Raw genomic sequence first — 19,812 nt, 5'->3', positions numbered from 1 at the left:
GCCGGATATTTTCTAATAGAAAACTGTTGGACTTTTTCACATGGTCTATGGTAACGTTAGGAATTCATTCATTTGTTTCTTAATCATTTCTTTAGTGGATGCACACACAGAGCTGTGCCTCTTGGATGAAAGGCAACCTGGGCAAGCCCCCTTATGGTCATTTATACTTTAGATTGGAACGATGGATGGATGGGTGGATGGTTTGTTTGTTTGTTCATTCGTTCGTTCGTTCGTTCGACAAGTCCATACATTTTCTGTTTGGAATTGGAGAGGATCCTTTGTGGTCCTGAAAACCAATACAGAGTACTGGGCTGTGAATGGTCTTTAACATTACAGGTATTATTGTCAGTAATTCAAATAACTGAGAAGTTAATTCCTGACTCCATTTGAGGACCTCATAGCCCTTTAACCAAAGAACCTTCTCCAGTGCCTGGCATCTTTATCAAGTTGTCTAACCTTTTACGAAATTATAAATTTAATATGATGTTGGTCTGATTTGCTTAATTATCCTTAAAACAATATTGACTAACTAGTTACTGATCATCAACGTTTTTTATTAGAACTGGTACAGATTTTAAATGGACGCCATACAAATAATTCAGCTTATTTGAAAGCAATAAATGTAAAGGTCCAAGGTTGAAAACAGTTCCTTAACAGGTAAAATATTGTTTTTTTACTCTCAAGACAGTTTTGTCTCTGAACCTAACCCCTTATCCTGTTTCATTTGTGAATCTTTCACTTTTTTAATACTTTACATTTTTCATCTAAATGTAAAAATGGAACAAATTTGTATAGCTCAGCACACTGTCAAAATGCTTTAAATGCTAATTTCTCGTTTCCTATTTTGAAGATTTTAAATTTCTCTCTTTGACATTTTGTTACCCTATATAATGCAGTTTGAAGTTTCTCAACAATTAAACTGTTTTCAAGCTGAAATACTATTTCAGGTATTATAAATAAAGCCCAACTTAATTGATATGTATTTATTTAAATTATTAGGGGTACCTTTTATTTACTTATCCAGGATATAGTCGACCTTTTGTCCTGTGGCCACCACAGAGAGGCACCCCTGCAAGCATAAACAGGTGCATAAATGTTTTGGTTGCTGCTGATTTTTGTGATAATCTGTTATTTTTACATTTTTTTCACAACTAAAAAAAAGGCATCCAAAAGTTGTATTTCAATCTAAGATTCTGAGGAGGTAATGAAAGAAGAAAAGTATTTAAAATAAAGCTTTATATGACTCTTACCCAGTGATCCCAATAAATAGAACTTAAATAAAAGCAGAGATTTTTATTTAAGTAAAATCAGTTTTTACGGAAAATATGGCTTCATTAAATTTCGTGAAAAGCTAGATGGGCAATAAGAAATATTAAAAACGTTGAGTCAAAGTATTGTTCATAATACTCATAATCCAAGTTCTCCTGGATTGTATCATTTTATATTTAGGTGATTTTTATGAAACTGGTTCTGTAATAATGGCCGTTGGTAAGTAAATTAGTGCTATGTAAAGGGTCTAAGCAGAAGCTTAGCAGAAACGCTTTTAGGCCTTCATTGCAAACATGCTAAAACTACGTCACTGAAGTGTGAGATGTTGTATAAGGCATATTAAAAGCCACGGAGTGCTCCTTGGAGGGGAAAGCTGTATTTTTAAATAAAATCCACTCTATATCATCCAAACACAGGGTTATGTCACATTGCAACTGCTGGATCCTCACATCAAGTCGGAGGCTGTGCAGCTCATATCTTTAACCTCCTGTGAATACATTTATTGCTCTAAGGTGAGTGAGGGCTCAAATGAAAGAGCAGACGACAGCCAACATGACTTTGGAGCTGGAACAACACAAAAGAAAACACACAAAAGACAGGAAACATTATATGGATATATGTTTCATTGAGCTCTTATGCTTTTAAGTGCTTGCAGTAAGCCCATTTCACCACTAGGTGGTTTTTATTTAGCCTGCTTTGATCCCTCAGGTTCATAAATTAAAACCTTATTTGTTAAAGAAAATGTCTGGTCATATTCAGAATTAAAACATCTGAAAGTATTATAATTATAAAAGTATTACATAATGTTCAATAAATGATAAGTGTTTTAATTAAGAGTAATTTCATTTGAACATGCTTTACCAGACATCCATGTTTGTCAAAGAGCACTACTGCCAACTACTGGTTTGTGACGTCACGGTGCGGTATCGGCTGTTGAGCAAGTCCCACTGCTGTATCTTGTGTTTGTCACAACGCATTATTATCCGAGTCATCCTGAAAACAATTTTCTTTGAAATGGTGGCTACATGTTACGTGTTTTTTCTGTGGCCAGAAGTTCGATGGCAAATCCTCCCTCTTCAAGTTGGCAATCCAACGACGAACCCGTGGTGGATCATGAATTGGAATGGTGAAATAACCATAATTATAATAATTTTTTTTTCACTTTTACCTGATGTATTACAACATCCATCTGCCTTGCACGTGGGCATTGTCAGTTTAACTATAGTTCTCGCAAATTTAAATGGTGAAGTCCTCTTGAAATCTTAAATAATTGTTGTTTATTGCAGATGTATCTAGTAGTTCTCATTTGTTTTGCTTGTAAAGCGGCGAGAATAGCCTTCAGCTTACCGCACCATGACGCCACTGCTAGAAGATGTCAGGAGAAAGATGTTACTATATTTGGGCCGGTCCCGGACTCAGTGATTGCAACAAAAAATATTGTTTTATTTTTTTTACTTATTAACGCTAAATTCATTAAATCACCGCAAACGTATCAGTTTTAGGTATAGATAAATATCCATTGATCATTCGTTGTTGACCTGGACTGCTCTTTTAAATGGGCTGACAAGAGCTTGAGTTCAGTATTTATTAATGAAGAATTATGAACATAGGTTATTCATAACTAGTCAAAGGCTTTCCCACATATTTACCATATTTTTTCAATCTGAAGTTCTTTAGCATCTTAACAATTTGTCTGGGTTTAGCCTTTCTGGAGACAGAAAGAGACAGAAAGGGATACACAAACATTTGTGACTCTATCACACAATGTGTCCTACGGATTGGCTCACTAAACCATGTGTAACTTTTAAAAATATTTCGGACTATTAAAGATCGTCTTGTCCACAGTGCCATTCTGGTAAGCCCACAGATCTTTGTCAGATTTATGTCAATATTCCATAGCTCTACAATTGTAAAAGTGTATAAAATCTTGGGTAAAAATAAACTGGTATTTTGAGCTGTTCAAATTTGTATCCATCTTTATCCATATTTTTTTTTTAGTTTATATAGCCCATTGGTTAATAATACAGTTGCTACCTCTCTGTCTCTCTCTCTCTTGGGCAATATCACTTCATCAAGCCATTTCTAACATTCCAGTAGCAAATGAGTAATAAAAGTATTCATGATTCATGGTGATATTGTACTGGATACATATCGGTAGCAGCCAATACTTAATACTGCAATATCATTATCGTATCAAAAGCCAATGTATCGGGAACCCCCAATGTCATTTGACATTCCTAACTGACATTCCTAACTTATATGTTTATATCTTTGGAGACTTTGAAATGATAGCCCTGCTTTAAAATTTTATTTAAGCTTTAAACGTGTGAGGCTGTCACAGAACAGCCATGTTTATTTTGAGTTTAGTAACACACATTGTGGCATTCTGGGTACTAAGTAGGGCACTGGTGAAGGCAATTTGTTTAACTACATTTTATGTAACATTATAAGGAAAAATTAGGGTGGTAAAAATATAATTACAAATTTAGCTACATATCAGAATAAAAACACTAATCAAACCATGCTTTTTAAATGTTCTCTTTCTACAAACAACTAAACATGTCAAAAAAAAATCATTGTATAACCTGATAAAATAAATTTAAACTGTATCATGATGCATTTAAAAAGGCACACAAGTGTAGTTTATAGAGTCTTATTACATACATATTACAAACTTAAGTGAAGTTACATGCGTTTAATCTGTACAAGTGTAGTCCTGTTTCTCTGGCTGTGACTGGCGGGATGTGCTCTCTTAGCCCTCTGACATAGGAGTTGGCCCGGACCTCGTCCACCTGGCTGTGTTTTTCCTGGACGGGTCGCCTTTTACAGGTGCTTTTTTTTTTATCTCTGCTTCCATCTCCTTGAACCCCAGTCAGCCTTGGCAGATGGCCGCTCACACTGAGCCTGGTTCTGCTGGTTTCCTCCCGTTACAAGGGAGTTTTTCCTCTCCACTGTCGCTACGATCATTTTTAGAGTGAGGGATTGCATTTGAGTCAATGATGCAATCAAATGTGAATGTGTTGTCAATTGGCGCTATATAAATAAACTGAAGTTATTCCCACGTTTAAACTATTTAAAAGTTTGACATACATTATTATTTTTTATTTATTTCTATAGGCCTACAGTTCTAAGGATGATTAAAATTATATATTCAGGCTGACTTTAATAATGTCTACGTTTGTTGGGTATAAAGGGTTGAGTCTAGATAATTATTTCTATAAGTGAAACCCAGCAGCATGAAGCCAAGCGGTGAATCCGCTCTGAGCCCTGAAACACCGTCCGTGAGCCCCTCTGTTGCCGCTACCCGGAAACATTACAGGGGCCGGAAAGGACCAACGTTAGGGGAGCACACGTCACTCACTTTTACCAAAAAAAATATATATATTACTACCGACCGGCCAAAAATTCTCCTCGGCCCTCAAAATAACAAGCTAATGAGCTCCCCACCAGCACAGCGCGGCCGGTAACCAAATGGCGATGAAGCTGATAATATTCTAGCATTCACCCAGCTCAGCATCAGTGAAAATGGCTCTGGCTAACGACTGGAAAACAGCACGCAGAAATGGAAGCGAACCGTAGCTAGCCAGCAGGCAGATAGAGGGAGAAGAAGAAGAAGGCGTGCCAGGCCTCGTCCATCTGCAAGCTCTGCTCTGTTACTGGATGCGTAGGTAAACATTTGCCGAATATAGTGTTACGCAGATGTATGTGCTACAGCTAGCATCGTCGTGTTAACCGTTTATAATTGTGCTTTGGGAGGATGGCTAACGTTAGCAACAATGTGGCTTTTGTAAAAATGCGAGTGGCTGGACATTTCCAGACACACTGAGCCAAAGTCTAATACGATGCTATAGACAAGTTTAGATTTTCTTTCCCTGTTAAATGTTTTCCAACACTGGAACAGGAGCTAAGTGGGTCCGTTATTACACGTGCATCTAAGTAATGTTTACACGGTGAAGTGAATGGGAAGCTGATGTTAATTGTAGCATTTTTGACCCCCCCTTTTTTTTGCAGGTTTGCCGATTTGCATTAACATGAAAGGCAGACATATGCGATAGATAATCTACCAAGGGAGTTCAGACTTCAAAAGATTCATCAGTTAAATTAGAGGAAACGGTAAGATTTATAGAGGTGAGCATAACAACATTAAAAGTGAGTAAATGCTACAGAAGACTGTGAACTTTTGATGTTGTTAGTAACAGTAATTTCTTTTCTGTAATTGTTATTTTGGTTATTTTCACTTGTGTGCGTTTATATAGAGGTGTTGTAGTTTACTTGATTTCCCCTCTTATTAAACAATAGATAATTGTATTTAAAATATAAAAAAACAATTGAAACTATTGTGGATGTTCAAAAATCAAAATAGAGATTCTAAGGTAATTATATTAAAAGCTGTGAGAGGTTATGACCCATAATCACACAGCCATATCATCTCATTTATGAATTCAGAATATATTCTCATTCTTCATAACTAGGGCTGGGTATTTTCGCCAAAGTCCTAAATCGATTCGATTTTGATTCATACAGTTCTAAATCGATTAATTTCGATTCAATCTGTTTTTACAACAATGAAAGTGGTTCAACTGTGTTTCAAAACTCTCATGTATTTTGTTTTTTCCTGTCACATTAAACAAAGTGCAAACTTGTAAACCGGAGAGTTTAAACTTGAGATGTGAGAAAAACTGTCTCAAAAGTGCAAACTTGTTTGTGAAAAGTGAAAAAGCCTCACTCGAGCAAGCAGACGTGACACAGCGGGGACACAGCAGACATGCATGAGCTGCATTATCTCCACTGCACAAACCATATTTGCAGCATTGTCTTTAACAACAGGGTATTTGCTGGTCAGCCTCCATTTGTTAATGTCTTCAATCAACCTATTAGCTATATTTGCAGCTGTCTGGCTTGAAGTATTTTCAATGCATCTATCCTGCTCATTTGAATGTAAATGTCACGCATGTCACTATAAAACTAATCTATCTCATTCCCTAGATGTCGATTTTGCAAAAATGTAAAGGAATCGATTCAAAATCGATTAAATCGATTTTTTTACCCAGCCCTAATTATAACAGTAGCATAGAATATTCTTTAAAACTCAGTGACATCCAGCAAACATTTTTACTTGCAGGTGCATAGTCATTATATGCTTATACCACAACCAGCCAAAGCAGTTCATTTTCAGATAAATTATTATACGTTAGTGCAAATGTTAACTTTTTTCTTTTTGAACCTGGAAAGAATTTTTGCACCTTGCACAATCAGAAGACGAACATTTTTATATCCCCTTTCCATCTTGCGGCGATCTCGCGACCATCAACTTACCAGCTTGGACAGCTTTAAGGCCAATTTATGCCTCTGACGCATAGCCTCTGCAACCATCAAATCTGTCTCTGTGCGTGACCACGCCCCCCGTGCAGAGGTTCTGCAACCGTCGTCGCGAAACCTCCAAAAAATCCTGACTACAACGTTGGATGGTCGCAAACCCGTGCAGACCTCAAGCAGAAGTGTGCAGACGAAAAGCAGCTGTGATTGGTCCTTGGTATGCCTTTCCGGGGGTCTGTGTGGTTGTCCTTCTCGATTCAGTGCCGGGTCGCGCCATTTTTATAAACCGAGGAGTAATAACAACAATGGATACCCACGACAGAAGGTTAATCGAGGAGGTTCTGAAGTACAACCACTTGTACGATGCCTCAGACATGTTGTTTTGGAAAATAAACACTCCTGCAGGTGCCGCTGAAGAGTTCTCGAATAGACTCCCCCTAGCGCTTTGGCGGGAAACTGCTGTGCGTCCCTAGAAATTCCAGACCGAAGTTGCAGAAGCATACCATCAAAACTGGTTCGCTACCAGACGCAAGCGACATTTGATGCGTGCGGTTGCAGAAGTATAATCCGCCCTTTAGTTGCTGCTTCAGTGAACGTCAGCATTTATATTTTATTCCGAATGCTAGTCGTCCCTTATCTTGCTTGGCAAACAATTTTTTCTTATTTTTTTTCCCTGCACGATATCGCATCTCCAGTTACCTGATCTTGTAATGCTTGTGATTGCAAAAAAATATTGAACAAAAACAAAATGTAAAACCAAAAAAAAAATTTATTAACTCAACCTGGCCATCATAATGTAATTAAATTCAGGTTTGATTTAAATGTTCACTAAATTCAAACATATAAGAAAAGGACAAAAATTAATTCATAATTATGGCAGGGTGGACGACAAGAAGTTTAATTTTCAGTGAGTTAGCAACCCTAGCAGTTATTTGTTATTGGGGTTACAATCTCTCATATTCATTAAGTGAAGCCTGGTGCACGTTGTCTTCAAGTGTTTTAAGTGTTTTTGATTACCTTTCTGTATCATTCATCAAAATAGGTAATCCACCAAGAAATTTGCTGTAGAATAAATATAGTCACTTAAAATTCTCCAATAGGTCACTTTTTTTATTCAGCTTTTATGGTCGTTGTAATTATGTCCAAACCTTTGCCAGAAATTAACCGACATTTACAGTAACTTCAAACTTTAAGAGCAATGTTCATAATTCACTCAATTCTCAAAAGTAATTGTTGGTGAGAACTTTTCCACTCATGACCAGAATTTGTTCTCTAAGACGATGTAAAATACAGAATCTGCCAAAAGTAAGTAAAGCTTATCTTGGAGCCACACACTGCCCCATCCCTATTCAGGCTCTTTTCTATGTTTTCTAATGTATTTTTCTTACCTTGTACTATGTTATGCATTTGTTATTAAAGGAAAGTTTAGCATAAGATAACGTGTAATTCAGAACACAAAATGTTCAGCGTATGAAGATCAGATAATATAGTTATGAATTAAAATAGGTCACTATCTTCAGCGCTTTGTTAAATATGCAAAATCTGCCTCTTTTCACACAGATGACTACAAGGTGCACAGTATTCATTCACAGTAAAGAAAAAAATATGCTTTGGTGTTTATTTTCAGTAGTCTAATTCTGAAAACAATTGGCATATATACAGCAACTTTTCCTGTGCAACACTCCAGCAAAATCATTCTTAAGGTAAGTTATTGGAAACAAAAAATGTTGAATATTATTCTTTATTGCAGTTATTTCAAAATATAGGAATATGCTTTCAGATATGGCACTAATTCTTTACTGCATTCTCTTTAATGCAAGGAACTACTAAAGGGTTTGAAGATCATCTGTCATACATTTACATTTGCAAGAGGCATATTTGTTTTAAGTACTTTAAAATAAGTGCCAATAAGTTTGACAAACATTGGTTCTTATCTATTATAAGAAGTGAGTTTAAAACTGTTTCATGCATTTTGTTGAATTTTAATATTTTTTATTTTTCTTGATACAGTCACATCCACTGAGTTATTTTCTTTTAGGGTTATTCTAGTAAACCAGGCCTTTCGAGTCAAATATACAGTGAGGAAAATAAGTATTTGAACGCAATGCTATTTGGCAAGTTCTCCCAATTAGAAATCATGAAGGGGTCTGAAATATTCATCTTAGGTGCATGTCCACTGTGAGAGACATAATCTAAAAAATAAAAATCTAGAAATTAAAATGAATGAATTTCTTTTTATGATACAGCTGCAATTACATTTTGAACACCTGAGAAAACCAATGGTAATATTTGGTACAGCAGCCTTGTCTGAATTTACGGAGGTCAAATGTTTCCTGATGTTTTTCAGCAGGTTTACACACACTGCAAGAGGGATTTTGGCTCACTCCTCCACACAGATCTACTCTAGATCAATCAGGTTCTGGGCTGTCGCTGAGAAACATGGAGTTTGAGCTGCCTCCAAAGATTCTCTATTGGGTTTAGGTCTGGAGATTGGCTAGGCCTAGCCAGAACCTAGATATGCGTCTTCCAGAGCCAGTCTGTGGTTATCCTGGCTGTGTGCTTTGGGTCATTGTCATGTCGACCCATCTTCAATGCTCTAACTGAGGAAAGGAGGTTGTTCCCCAAAATGTTGCAATACATGGCACCGGTCATCCCCTCCTTAATACAGGGCAGTTGCCCTGTCCCATGTGCAGAAAAACACCCCCAAAGCATGATGCTACCACCCCCATGCTTCACAGTAGGAATCGTGTTCTTAGGATGCTACTTATCATACTTCTTTCTCCAAACACAGTTAGTGGAATAGGGGGTTTTCAGGTGACGTCACACTCACGTGACTACTCAGCGCGTCCGCCATATTGGGTGGCAGCCTTAGGCAGTATTGACAGTGAAAAATGGTGAAAACGTGTTTAATTGTTGGTTGCACGGCCCGTGGAGGTGGAGTTCAACGCTCTTTCTATCGCATACCAGCCGTAATCGTGAATCAATGTGAAAAAACAAAACAGCTATCTGAACAACGCTGTCACCTATGGCTGACACGGATATCCAGGTCCGATTTGGACGGTGTGAAGCTGGAATACGCCAGAGTCTGCAGTGCTCACTTTGTCACAGGTAATTAACTGTCAAGCATTTAAAACATGTAAGAATATATTAATAATAGGGCTTGGGCGTCATGACGTATTACTTTCCGTGGCCGCAATGTTGACTGCCTCCGCCGCCGCTACTCAGACTACTGCCTATGACTACCGCGTACTGGACTCCCTCTCTCAGCCGTGTTTTAATTTGATTAATTTCACCTTAACTTGATTTCAACCAGCGGGAAAAGGCTCAAATATGTGAGAAACCCGGAGGGTTTAGGGAGGTTTGGCAGTTAACGTTACTAACCAAACCTTTGAAACACATAGCAGCTAGTTAAAAGTACATTACATGCCTGAGTGGTTGTCAGCACTAACGGTTAGCACTGTTTGCTGGCTTTATGAGCTGCAGCTCCTGAACCCATCCATTCGTAAACTGCACATGAGACTCCAAGGACTTGTAGCTTTAGAACTGTTCGCGCACCGCCGGCCGTTAGCCACCTAGCATGGCGAGCCCTGCGTCCGATTGTTTACATTTTTGCCATCTTATTAAAACTCATCCGTCCATGTATGATGGCGATTTCCTTCATGTACATCACTTCGACATCTCGTACCCAAGATGTGAACTGGTTGTGAGCCTCTAGACCCTTGTACGCTCTCATTTCCTCAAGAGTGTGCAGAGGGTTTTCACTGAACACCGGGTAATGAACTATGTCGCCATGCTCTACATTTGGCCAATCATCTGGATTAGTGCTAAACAAGGCACCGTGGAGGGCATAGGGGTCCATATGGTCGATCACGGAACATTTCCTCAGATATGTTCCATGATCTGGTGGCTCTAGCGTGCTGGCGTACTTATCCATTCGCGACATGATATATGATATACGATAATATGCCACCCAAGATGGCGGACCGGAAGCTGGCCAGTGACGTCACTGAAAACCCCCTATTATGACCAAAAAGTTCTTTTTTGGTCTCATCTGACCTTGGGATGCAGCTAACGATTATTTTGCAAATAAATTAAACTGTCGATTATTATGTAAATTTTTTTTTTTTTTTACAATCTTGGTATAATTACTGCTCTAAGTGGGTTGTTCTGTCAGTTAAAGGCATGTTTTAGTCTCTATACTCCAGTTAACAATTACTTGATTACTAAGTTAGTTGACAATTATTTCAATAATCAAATAAACATGATTAACCCAAGTAATCGTTTCAGCCCTAATCTGACCACATGACTTTCTCCCATGACTCCTCTGGATCATCCAAATGGTTTAAGATGGGTCTTGACATGTGCTGGTCTAAGCAGGAGAACCTTCCATGCCATGCATGATTTCAAACTATGACGTCTTAGTGTATTACCAGCAGTAACCTTGTAAACGCTGGTTCCAGCTCTTTTCAGGTCGTTGACCAGCTCTTCTCATGTAGTTCTGGGATGATTTCTCACCTTTCTTAGAACCATTTAGACCCCACAAGGGAAGATGTTGGATGGAGCCCCAGTCCGAGGGAGATTGACAGTCATGTTTAGCTTCTGATTGATTCTAATAATGATTGCTCTGACAGTGGACCTTTTTTCACCAACCTGTTTGGCAATTTCCCAGTAGCCCTTTCCAGCCTTGACGAGGTGGACAATTTTGTCTCTAGTCTTTGTATAGCTCTTTGGTCTTGGCTATGTAAATAGTTGAATTCTTACTGATTGTATGGGGCGCACAGGTGTCTTCATGCAGTTAACAACCTCAAACAGGTGCATTTAATTTAGGATGATAAATAATAATAATAAATAACATTTTGAAGGCAGACTAAGGCTGTGTCTGAACGTCCGTCCTAACCCTTAGATCCCTTAATCACTACATAGAGCAGGGACTATATAGTGGACTTTATAGCGAAGTGCCTGAATTGCCTTGGTTTTTGGTCGCTGCTGTCACAGGTGACAGCAAATCCCATAATGCTTTGCGAGGAGAGCTCTCCACTCAATGCATTCTGGGTTATATCAGCTCGTTTCATGACAATGGATGATCACTACTTTATAAAAGTGCATTGTGGAAAATTTTGAGTCCACTCACTACCTATATAGTACCATATATAGGGATTAGGGTGAACATTCGGACACAGCCTGACTGGTCTTTCAGGGTCAGAATTCTAGCTGATATACAAGTGTTCAAAAACTTATTTGCAGCTGTATCACACAAATAAATAGTAAAAAATCATATGTCATTTCTCTATTTTTTTAGATTATGTCTCTTACAGTGGACCTATGACAATTGCAGACCCCTCCACAGTTTCTAAGTGGGAGAACTTGCACAATAGCAGGTTGTTCAAAAACTTATTATCCTCACTGTAAGTTTTCAAGATTCCTGTAGAAAAAATATTGAAATAATTTTACTTGTTTTTTTTTGTAGGATCTTGTATAGATATAAAGGCCAATATGATATTCTGTGTAGAGTGGTTGTTATTTTAAACCAAGTTATATAAAGCACTTCTATGACTTGCACCCCTTCTTGACTTCTGTGTTTTCAGCTATAGGAACTTCTTGGCTGAACAAGGATGAGGAATCTTAGGTGAAGGAACACAGTTATTCTCAAAGGAGACGAGAGATCACCATTTGAACTGGTTCCTCAAAAAAAACACACTTGAATAAATTTTTGATGCAGTTGGGTGGAACTCGTCTACCGTTTATCTTTGATCATCAGTTTGTCACCTCAGCTACCCCACTGAGTTTTGAAGTGTAGTGTGGGCAGTGGATGATCAAGAGGGAGTGGCAGCGCCAGAGGTAAACAGTCTGGAGAGATGAACCTTAAGCTGTCTCCAAAGTAAGAACATAGTAGCATTTTCCCACCCTTAGGGTGAAGTCTGCCTTTCACCCCTGAGTGGAGGGATTACTGTAGCCGCTCCTAGCGCTGGAGGTTTGGCATCTGCACCCCCATGTGCCAGTGAGTGGGAAATGTTCCAATTTGGAAAATACAATCTGGACATTATAGAGATGTTAAGTGGGCACCAGGCCCACCAGTTCAAAGGCCTCGGTTTAGATCGACAGCTACAGCATCAGCAGCAAGTGCAACTTCACCAGCATCAACTCCAGCAGCAGCAGCAGCAGGCTGAGACTTCTGGAGCTCTTCTGTCTGGACTTGGCCTGGGCCCCCTGCAGGGGTCAAGAGGTAACGCCTTTTCTGATTCTGCCTCCATTTTTGCCAAGATGAGTGCCCCTCCTCCCCCACCTTTACAACAACAGCCTTCCTCATCTCAGACCTCTCGTTCAAAGTCAAGCAAGATGAGCAGCAGCAGCAGCTCAAGTCATTCTTCAGGCTACCCGCAGTTCCTGCGCTCTTTCCACCCGTCTGAGGCAGCACTAGCACAGGAGCAGTTACACCCAAGTGTAGGCCGCTTTGAGCACTTTACCGGGGGAAGTAGCAATAGCGGGAGTGCTGGGGGATTAGGAGGATTAGTAACATCAGCACCCCCACCCCCTCCTCTTCATCCCGGCCTCTCTGTCCCCCAGGCATCACCTGGCCCCTCTTCTTCCTCTCCCTCTCCATCAACATCTGTTGCCACCTCTAACAACCCTTCTAGCAGCAGTGCAGTCAGCTCTTTGGGACACCAGTTGGTTGGAGCCCAGTCTGATGCACGGAGCCTTCACCAACAATTTAGTTGCATGTTAGCTGCTAATCAATATTTTCTTTCTGGTGTGCCTGCTAATGCTAGTTTAGAACAGTTTTTAGTTCAACAGGGAACTCATAACCACTTAGGGATTGGGTTAACTCAGACCAGTGGGGAGCCTAGCACTAGCCTTGCTCCTCCTCCTGCTTTGCACTCCTCGCACTCACATGGCCACTCCACCCCCCAGCCCCAACAGCCTACACAGCAGCCTACCCAGCAGCAGCAGCTTCCACCTCACTCCCTTTCCCATCCCCACACTCATTCTCATCCTCACCACCCTCTTCACCCAGGCTCCCAGGCTTCATCACTGGGTGGCTTTGACTTCCAGGGCATTCCAGTGCTTTCATCTAATCAGATAGCCTCTCTGATGCAGCAGGAAGCAGGGTTGCCCCTTCCCTTACCACTTCACTTATCTTTATCAAAGGAAGACGGTAAAGGGGAAAGCAGTGGAGGCGGAAGTAGTGGTAGTAGTAGCAGTAGAAGGAAAAAAGCCATGGCTGGCTATTTGCCTCAAAGAAAATCTGATAGTGGTAGTAATAACAGTAGCAGCCATGCTCACAGTGTCAATGGCAGTAATCCCAGTACTGCTAGTAATAATGGAGGGCTAAGTCATGGCCAGCCCCCAGCTTTGATTGGCAGTGGGGTTGGTATGACAAATATGAGTGGAGATCCATCATCTCTTCTTGTCTCTTCATCTTCATCCTCATCAGTAGTTTCTTCTTCCTCCTCCTCTGCTCCTTCTTCCACTGCTGCCTCAGTACTGGTTACTAATGATTCTCAGCTTTCTAAATCTGATAACCAGAACTCAATGCAACCCAACACTTCTGAGTCTGATACAGAGCCTATTTATAGCTGCGGAGATTGTGGCAAAAGCTTCCCTCACCTATCAAGCCTTCGCAGGCATATGCGCATGCATGAGCCAACCACAGCAGGTACTAGCAATACTTCCACTACGGGCCCAAACCCCGTTTACATTAAAACTCAGTCTGACCCAAGCCTTCCCCATTCGACCCAAGAAACTCCCGAACCCTCGTCAAATTCTTGTCCTAGCCCAGACAAAATATTTCACTGCCCTGACTGTGGTAAAGGCTTTAAGAAAAAGGGGCACCTGCTGCAACATGGAGTTATACACTCTTCAGCCCGCCCATATGGCTGCTCCACCTGCTCTCGGGCTTTTAATCGTAGAGAGTCACTGACACGTCATGAGAAGATTCATGAGGAAAAGCCATTCAGATGTCCTGCCTGTGGTCGTGCCTTCCGAGAGAGCACCTCTCTTCTCAACCATGCTGCCTCAGGCACCTGCGGCAAGCCAGGTAGGGGACCCAAACACCGGGGCAGCAAGACAGGAACTGATGGTGAGGACAGAGTTGGGGGAGGGGGTGGAGGAGGTAATGGAGGAGGGGGAACTTATCAAAGCAATAGAGGGGTTATTTATGGGAAAACTGAGGAAGAGGATGGTGTAATCATTGTGAGTGAAGGAGAACCTAAATCAGGTTTAGGATGTGATGGTCTATTTCAGTCTGGAAGGGGAGGGAATTCAAATGACAGGGAGAGAACTGATGGTAAATACCCCACTGACTACTCTCGGAATCGTTACACAGGCTACCATGATGACCACCGTTCTCAAGGTAATCCATCTCCGTGCTACTCTGGTGCCTCCCCCTGTGGAAGTGGGATGGCCGGCCCAGCTCTGAGAAAGGCTCCCTTGGCCCCAACTCTGCATCCACACTCACAGAGCCACAACCAGCACCACCATCCGCAGCAGCAGCCCCACCTGCCTCTTTCTTCTCTACTGGATGACTCAGAGGATGATGTCACTAGCTCTGTCAATAATGCAATCTCTGCAATAACAGCTGCTAGCAACAGCGGAAATAGAGGGGATGATAGGGGAGACATAATAGGAGGTCTGCTTGGTGGTCTTGGATTAGGACCTCTAGGCTCACCTTCCTCTACATCGGGCATAGATAAGAATTTCCGAAGTGGTGGGAGCCAAGAGGCTATGAGCAGCAACCCACAGAATCCTACTGCAAAACCAAAACGTCCTCGCAAACCAAGAGCTAAAAAAGATCCTGCCTCTGGTGGACAGCCCCCAAAACGTAGGCAGTACACCCCAAGAATGGGGCAGAGTGGGCTCCCACGCACTCACCTTTGCAGTGTCTGCGGTAAGGGGTTTGCACGTCGTGAGACTCTACGCAGACATGACCGCATCCACACTGGTGAAAAGCCGCATCATTGCACCATATGTGGAAAATATTTCAGAGAGGCGTTTCATCTCAGCAAGCATCAGACAGTCCACTCTGGTGCAAAGAATTACAAATGCACAATCTGTGGGAAAGAATTTGGTTACTCCCAGAGCCTTAGGAGGCACAGCAAACTCCACCAGAAAGGAGAGCTGGAAGAGGTACCCACAACACCAGCTCCAGAGACCCTCAACAGCTTTAACCCAAATACTCAATGTAGCGTGGCACAAGACAGGAGCCAGAACCCAGCACCAACCACTTCTTCCTACTACCCATACTCTCAAGACGTCAAGCCTCAAGACTCCAACCCTCAGCCACAGCCCCCCCCCCCACCTCAATCGCAGCCTCCACCACAGCCTCGACTTTACACCTGTGCTATATGCTGGAAGTCCTACCGTCATCACTTCCAGCTTACTGCTCATCACCAGATGGTTCATGAAGGCGGGGGGGACAAGTTCTTCTCCTGTGAGGTATGTGGGAAACAGTTTGCCTACTCTAATAGCCTCACTCGACACAGGCAGTCTCAGCATGGGATTACCCGAGCTGAACAGTCTAACCCCCAAGAAGGCAGCAGTGGATCTGGAGAAAACAGAAGTGGGAGTGATGTTAATCAGTCTGCTTCTGAAAGCGAGGCTGCCACCAACGCTCTGCTTCAGATGGCTCCATCCACTGACGGTCATGGAGGGCAGGGTCTTAGCGTTGTCACTCATAGTCACCAGCAACCACCCCCGCAACCACCAGCTGGTTACTCCCCCCTCTTCTATGATGCTGCAGCAGCCCAGTCCTCCAGTGCTCCATCTTACTCTCAGCCCCTCCCCCCAAACTCCACAATCATGCCCCCACATCATCCGCATTCCCCTGCTGGGGTGAAGGGAGAACACATTTATCCGGCCGGATCCCGTAGCCGTACCCTTCACACTACTGCCCCGTTCCAGCCCCTCACAGAGCTGCCCTCCACCGAACATCACCATCTGCATCACCATCATCACCTCTCCCACCATCATCCCCATCATCAGTTAGAAACCCAGTCCCACCAACACTTTGAATGCAACATCCCTCTACCCCACGATGAAATGAGACGTCACAAGAAAAAAAAAAAAAAGTCAGACAGCAGAGAATGGAGGGATAATAACTGGGGAGCCCAGGATATAGTGAGACATGATGGAGTCAAACGGAAGAAAAAGATGAGCATTACAATTAGAGGGCAGCATAATAAGAAACAAGGTTCACTTCGTTTGACGATTAGGCGAGGGGAAGGATCTGGTGGTGGTGGGTATAGGCTAATCAACACTGCAGGAATGAAGGTACAGATCCTGTCATCCCTCCAAGTCCCAGTGAAACGTTTCGGATGCCCCATATGTCCCAATTCCGTGTTTTCCCGCAAAGCGGGGCTGCTGATTCACATGGCAGTTAAACACCCACAAAAGGCCTTGAGCGCCCAGGATCGGCTGAGGTGCAGAGTGTGTGGGAAGCAGTCTCAGAGGCCTTTGACAGCCTTCATCCATCGAGCCTTCCATCGTGCCAGAGGGACCTTCTCCTGCCGTCACTGCTCCGCACGCTTCTGGAACGCTACACTTCTTCACAGGCACAAAGCGTCCTGCCGCCGCAGGGCTAAAAGACTGCAGAAAGGAGATGGGAAGAGTCTGAAGCTTTCGAAGAGACCCGATGAAAGACAGACTCACGACAGTCAACAGGACATGCCATTTTTGCAGGAACCTTACAGATTCTGATCGTGGGGTCTAAAAGAATGGCATATGAGAGGGATTTTTGTTCAGTTATAAAAGAGGAAACGGAGAGATAAAACAGGGACTGGCAAAGGCATCTACTGCCCTAAGGATAATTTTCCTCTCTTTTTCTGTTGCATCTACTCTCCTATTAGACTGAGTGTGTTAACAACTACTGTAGAAAATTATATTAAATATCACCAGAGATTCTTCCAGATTATATTGGAAGGTATTCAAAGGTGTTTTCAAAGACGTGACTGTTTCCATAGGATCATGAATTAAAACCCCTTAAGTGCATTGACACTATGCTTGGCTGACACTGTGCAGTTATCTAGACAAGTTAGGTAAAATGACCTGCTAATGTATTTCCCCTTACACAACTTAAGTTCCCTGCTACAACTCTTGCTGTATGATAACGTCTCTGCTGTGTATTTTGTCTTGTTGTTGTTCACTTAGAGGCTCCGAGGAGTTTTTTTTAATGTAAAGTGCATTTATTAGGAGTAGGGAAATGGGGACAAATATCTTTTTTGTTAATAGTATGTCAGTGCATGTTTGTTCTCTGGTCAAGTTTTTTGCTGAGGTTGTGAAATCACTCCTGCAGTATGTGATGGTTTATTCAGTATATCTCCAAAACTTTGTAGTGTAAACTTGATTTGAGAGTTGCCCCTATATTCCTTAGTAACCTAATCACACATAAGTGAAATGTAAGTTCCGGGTAATTAGCAGTACAGTGATCCCACTCCTGCCAAAATGAAGAAGCCTTGCTTACAGTGTTTACTTTACTTTGAGGATATCCCTAGCTTTTATACTGCAGGATTAAAACAGGTTAAAATAAACTGACTTTAACATGTTATACTCATGTTATTTCTACGCTATTTTTTAGCACTGATTATTTCTACAATACTTCTTCAAAAGACAAGGACCTATCATGATAAACAAATGATATATTCCATGTATTTGTGTGTAACCCAATGAGTCTTCATGCCAGTACTCTACTTACCCACCTCAAGGTTTGGGTTTTACTGATTTGCAATCATGTTATTAATGTCAAGCCTTGTTTTTTCTTTCTTCAACTGAGTCTGATGAAATAAGTTTTTAAGTACATCGTGTCACTTTATTCACACATGAAATGTTCATACCCCTGTCAAGTTTTTTGTTTTCTTCCAAAGGAAAAAAAAAAATCTAGTTTTAGTATATTTCTATCACATTATTTACTGAGAAGTCAGTAGTTGATTATATTTCAGCAATGAATAAACCTTAAGTGTAATAATTTGTTTTCTTTCTTTTCTCATCATCAGAAACCTGCAAGCAATATCTAGAGCATAGTACAAGATAAAGGGTTTAACTTAACAAAAGTTGCATTTTTATTTAGATATATGTGAAATGTTTATTTTTTAAGCCTTGGATTGATTTAGTAAACGTCAGGATGTAGTTTCTATAACAATAAATTCCATTAAAGTGTTTATTGTTTGAGGATAATTAATGATTTTCAGTACTCAAATTAAACAATAGTATTATCTCCATGTAGTCATGCATTTTGTGTATCAGCTTAATCATTGCAGGGGCTATGTTGGCTTTCAGCAGGCAACATTTGGAGTACATCCTAGCCAGGTCACCATTCCTTAACACAGGGGTCTGCAACCTTTCATAACCAAAGAGCCATTTTTCCCGAGATCAGACCAAGTAAAAGTTGTTTCGAGACACAAGGTATGACTTTTTTTTTTTTTTTTAAACCTATTTGTTTTTTGTTATTATCGGGTATAGGAAATTAGTCGTCATCTTAAACAACTAACAGTGTTTGAATTTTTAGCTTTTAAAATAGTATTAAAACACAAATTCCAAGCTAATTCAAAGAAAAAATGGCTCTAAAACATATTTCCAGTTCTTTTAATTTCATCCTTATCCATCGTATAATAACCATTAAAGCTTTTAAGACTGGTATTTATTTCATAGCCTATTATTTAGCTCTTTATATACATTTTAGCCACTATTAAGAGCCGCTGCAGAGGGTCCAAAGAGCCACATGTGGATCCTGAGCCGTAGGTTGCAGACCCCTGCCTTAACACCTCAATGCAGGTTTCACTACGTAAAACATTTATATAGATTTATTAAAGTGACATATTTCAAGTGTGTTTTCACTTTTTCAAATTCAGCTTTACAGCTAATGAAAAACCACTAGATGTTTTTCTTTAAATTTTAATATTACACGATTCAACAACTAAGTACTTTTAATGCTCAAATATCCGATTGAAGAGAATCTTCATGTTTTTAAGTTGTCGCTGTGTAGCAATGCAAGAAGGTGAAGAAATGATCAGGCTGTGATGAGATGTTAAGGAAACCCAGGATTTAATTGGGGACTTTAGCTTGTCTACATTGCCAGCTCGGAATTCTGATCTTGACAACACTCACTGGGGGAAGTTCAGACCACACTGTAAAAATTGGATTATAAAAAATTCAGTGTCAACTTGTTTTATGCTTAATAGAAAGTTACAGCTATACTGAGTATATATCTGCTCAAGTGTTTCAGTTAATAGTGAAAAA

General features: G+C 40.9%; 1 protein-coding gene across 2 annotated transcripts; it reads left to right on the top strand.

The window, feature by feature from the left end:
- Positions 1–5,278: 5,278 nt before the first annotated feature.
- On the top strand, positions 5,279–18,734 carry si:dkeyp-69b9.6 (zinc finger protein 629). 2 transcript variants are annotated; one of them, XM_038284500.1, is made up of 3 exons: positions 5,279–5,382; positions 12,171–14,620; positions 14,909–18,734. In XM_038284500.1, the coding sequence occupies exons 2-3, from the start codon at positions 12,595–12,597 to the stop codon at positions 17,275–17,277; spliced, it is 4,395 nt and encodes a 1,464-aa protein (XP_038140428.1). In that variant the 5' UTR covers positions 5,279–5,382; positions 12,171–12,594; the 3' UTR covers positions 17,278–18,734. The 2 variants fall into 2 exon arrangements, with proteins under 2 accessions (XP_038140428.1, XP_038140429.1); XM_038284501.1 differs by having other exon boundaries at positions 5,279–5,397.
- The last annotated feature ends 1,078 nt before the right edge of the window (positions 18,735–19,812 follow it).

The sequence above is a fragment of the Cyprinodon tularosa genome, unplaced genomic scaffold, assembly GCF_016077235.1.
Source record: "Cyprinodon tularosa strain WSP-4 unplaced genomic scaffold, ASM1607723v1 ctg2, whole genome shotgun sequence".
Taxonomy (NCBI): Eukaryota; Metazoa; Chordata; class Actinopteri; order Cyprinodontiformes; family Cyprinodontidae; genus Cyprinodon; species Cyprinodon tularosa.
The sequence above is the reverse complement of the archived record's forward strand: the minus strand, read 5'-3'. Positions and strand labels throughout refer to the sequence as shown.